This window comes from Malania oleifera, chromosome 5 (assembly GCF_029873635.1).
Source record: "Malania oleifera isolate guangnan ecotype guangnan chromosome 5, ASM2987363v1, whole genome shotgun sequence".
Taxonomy (NCBI): Eukaryota; Viridiplantae; Streptophyta; class Magnoliopsida; order Santalales; family Ximeniaceae; genus Malania; species Malania oleifera.
Window position 1 is genome coordinate 14,794,133 of NC_080421.1, and position 3,522 is coordinate 14,797,654.

General features: G+C 41.5%; 1 protein-coding gene across 1 annotated transcript; it reads left to right on the forward strand.

The window, feature by feature from the left end:
• Positions 1–2,988, forward strand: LOC131155750 (pentatricopeptide repeat-containing protein At5g39710). Its single transcript, XM_058109130.1, has one exon. The coding sequence runs from the start codon at positions 154–156 to the stop codon at positions 2,407–2,409; it is 2,256 nt and encodes a 751-aa protein (XP_057965113.1). The 5' UTR covers positions 1–153; the 3' UTR covers positions 2,410–2,988.
• The last annotated feature ends 534 nt before the right edge of the window (positions 2,989–3,522 follow it).

The following is a 3,522-nucleotide window of genomic DNA, read 5'->3' on the forward strand; positions in this document are numbered from 1 at the left end:
ACAGTCAGAATGATGAGAAGATAGACCACTGCCGCAGAGCTTCATCCCCCTGTCGACCGTGGACTCTCCGTCTCTCCCTCTCTCATGTGCCAAAAGCTCCCACTTCACCGTCTTCGACTCTGCTCACTGACCACCATCTGACAAACTCCGAAAATGCCAGTCCCAAGACCACTCCTCACAGCTCCGTTTTCTTCTCTTTCTTCTCCCTCTGATGCCATCTTGGCCGATAAAGCCATCACTCTCCTCAAACGTCACCCGTACCACCTCCGCTCTCTGTCTTCCCATTTTACCCCCCAAGCCGCCTCGTTTTTACTCCTCAACTCCCAGTTCGACCGAACCCTAACCCTACGCTTCCTCAACTGGGCTCGTGCCTGTCCTTTCTTCGATTTCCAATGCAAATGCCTCGCCCTTCACGTTCTCACCAGGTTCAAGCTCTACAAAACTGCACAAAGTATAGCCGAAGACCTCGCAGTCACCCCGAATGATGCAACGGGCTCTTCAGTTTTTGAGTGCTTGAAAGATTCTTATCATGCGTGCAATTCGAGCTCTGCGGTCTTCGATCTCGTGGTAAAGTCGTTTTCTCGCTTGAACATGATTGATAAAGCTGTGAATATTATTAATTTAGCGAAATTTAACGGATTTATGCCTAGTGTTTTGTCTTATAATTCGGTTCTTGAAGCAATAATTAGGTCTCGTGGTTCGGCGGAGTTGGGAGAGGAGTTGTATATGGAAATGATTAAGAGTGGGATTTCTCCGAATGTGTTTTCCTATAATATCTTGATTAGGGGTTTTTGCGGTGAGAAAAAATTAGATAAAGGTTTAGCTGTTATGGGTGAAATGGAGAAAGGTGGATGTTTGCCGAATGTGGTGACTTTCAATACCTTAATTGATGCCTACTGCAAGTTAGGTAAGATCAATGACGCATTTGGGATTTTAAAATCAATGTCACTGAGGGGTATGGAGCCAAATTTGATAACATATAATGTGATCATAAATGGGTTGTGCCGGGAAGGGAGGATGGAGGAGACAAGTAAGGTTCTTGAGGAGATGAATCAGAAAGGTTTCGTCCCAGATGAGGTGACTTTCAATACGCTTGTGAATGGTTATTGCAAGGAAGCTAATTTTCACCAAGCGCTTGTTTTGTATTCAGAGATGGTTAGGAATGGGGTATCTCCTAATGTTGTTACATATACTGCATTGATTAATAGCATGTGTAAAGCTAGGAACTTAAATCGAGCAATGGAGTTTGTGGATCAGATGCGCATTAGAGGACTTTCTCCAAATGAGAGAACATACACCACATTGATTGATGGTTTCTGTCAACAGGGATTTTTGAATGAAGCCTATCGGTTTTTGGATGAAATGATTGAGAATGAATACTCACCTTCGATAGTGACTTATAATGCCCTTATTAATGGACATTGTGTTCTGGGAAGAGTTGAAGGGGCCCAGGGAGTGATTCAGGATATGGTGGAGAAAGGGATTATGCCAGATGTAGTGAGTTACAGCACAATTATTAGTGGGTTTTGTAGAAACGGAGATGTGGAGAAGGCATTTCAGATAAAGCAGGAGATGGTTGATAAGGGCATTTCTCCAGATGTCGTGACATATTCATCACTCGTTCAAGGTTTATGTGAGCAGAGGAGACTCACTGATGCCTTTGGTTTTTTTCAAGAGATGCTAAGTATAGGTTTGCCTCCAGATGAATTTACATACACAAGCCTGATAAATGCGTACTGTGCAAGTGGTGATATAAAAAAGGCTCTTCTTCTGCATGATGAAATGATACAAAAGGGTTTTCTTCCTGATGTTGTTACCTACAGCGTGCTCATTAATGGGCTGAATAGACAGGCTCGTACAAGGGAAGCCAAACAAATTCTGTTCAGGTTGTTTTATGAAGAATCGGTCCCAAATGATGTAACATATAATACACTGATAGAAAATTGCAGCAAAATTGAATATAATAGTGTAGTTGCACTTCTTAAGGGATTCTGTATGAAGGGTTTGATGAACGAAGCAGATCGAGTTTTTGAATCAATGCTTCAGAAAAAATACAAGCCTAGTGAAGCTGCTTATAATGTAATTATACATGGTCATTCTAGAGTTGGAAACATTTGGAAGGCTTATAATCTCTACAAAGAAATGGTACGTTCTGATCTTGTTCCACATGCTGTAACTGTTATCGCTTTAGTTAAAGCACTATTTAAAGAGGGAATGAGCAAGGAATTCAGTCAAGTTGTACAGAATGTATTGAGAAGTTGCCAGCTCACTGATGCTGAGCTTGCCAAAGTCCTTGTCCAGATTAACCACAGAGAGGGGAACATGGATGCTGTTTTTAGTGTGCTTGCTGAAATGGCTAGAGATGGTTTCCTTCCAGGTAGGGGTAAAATATCCAGTGCTGGGGTATAGATCTGCATTGAATTACTCCTTGTTAGCCATTTTGGATCACAAAGCATGCTTTTTGTGTACATTTCGTAAGAGGGAATATGGTGAAGCACACAATTTCTTGCTCAAATGACCAAGATGGATTCCTTCTAAATGGTGTGAAAATGCACAGGGACAAATTTATCACTCATTCTGTGCCATAAGGTATCACCGAGCATGTTCTTTGTACAACAGCTGGTAGAAGGGACAAAAGGAAAAAAGTGAACTGAAGTCCACATTTCCTTGCTAAAATGGGCTCAGGATGGTTCCTTCTATAGCTGCCTTTTCCGTGGGTTTAATTGAGCATGTTTTTCATGTGCAATAATTGATAGAAAAAACTCAGAAGATACCCCTCATTCAGAGGTCCTAAAGTAGCCTAGGATGGCTTTTTTATTTTCCCTTAAAATGCAGCAGAACCATCTATGCTGGTGGGTAAACTTTGGATGACTCCTGTTATTGCAGCGTTGTATGCAGTCGAGCATCCATAGGCACATTCTTCATGTACAAAAAAAATAGTTGATTTGTGTACAAGAAATGATATAAAAGAGGTGTTAATTTTGCTGACATCTGAATTTCCTTGGTTATGTTTAACTTGTGCCCTATTACAATCTTTAAAGAAGTTCCTCACTTGTGGAGGCTTGCCTCAAAGGAGCCTCCATCTCTGGCCCAACATCTTGATTCCGTTGACATCTCTTATCTATAGCTGCATAGTCCTTAACCGCCCATGTTGTAATGTTTGAACTAGGCAGATCCTGAGAAATCTTAAGGACTTGTATTTTTCACCAGGCTGTACTCCTAAGTTATCATTTGAAGATAGATGGAAGAGATTTGTAGCCCCTTGCTCCTCTTTTTAGTTGGTTTGGAATGAATTATTGATCTCTCAACCATATGTCATATTTGTCCATCTTTATTCAGGGAAATGCCACCTGGCTGTCACTTGCTTCCGTGAGAGTGCGTGCGCAGGCAGAACTTGTTGGTTTTGAATCTCACCATTCCTTTTTTAACTTGGAGCTTGTAAAACAGTTGCTCCAATTTGCAGAGGTAGCTATTGAAACTGCAGGTGCCACTGCTACTTTTCAAGGCAGCTCCATTGTTGCT

Excerpts from the sequence above, each read along its gene's own strand:
- LOC131155750 (XM_058109130.1), top strand. The coding sequence starts at position 154 with ATGCCAGTCCCAAGACCACTCCTCACAGCTCCGTTTTCTTCTCTTTCT.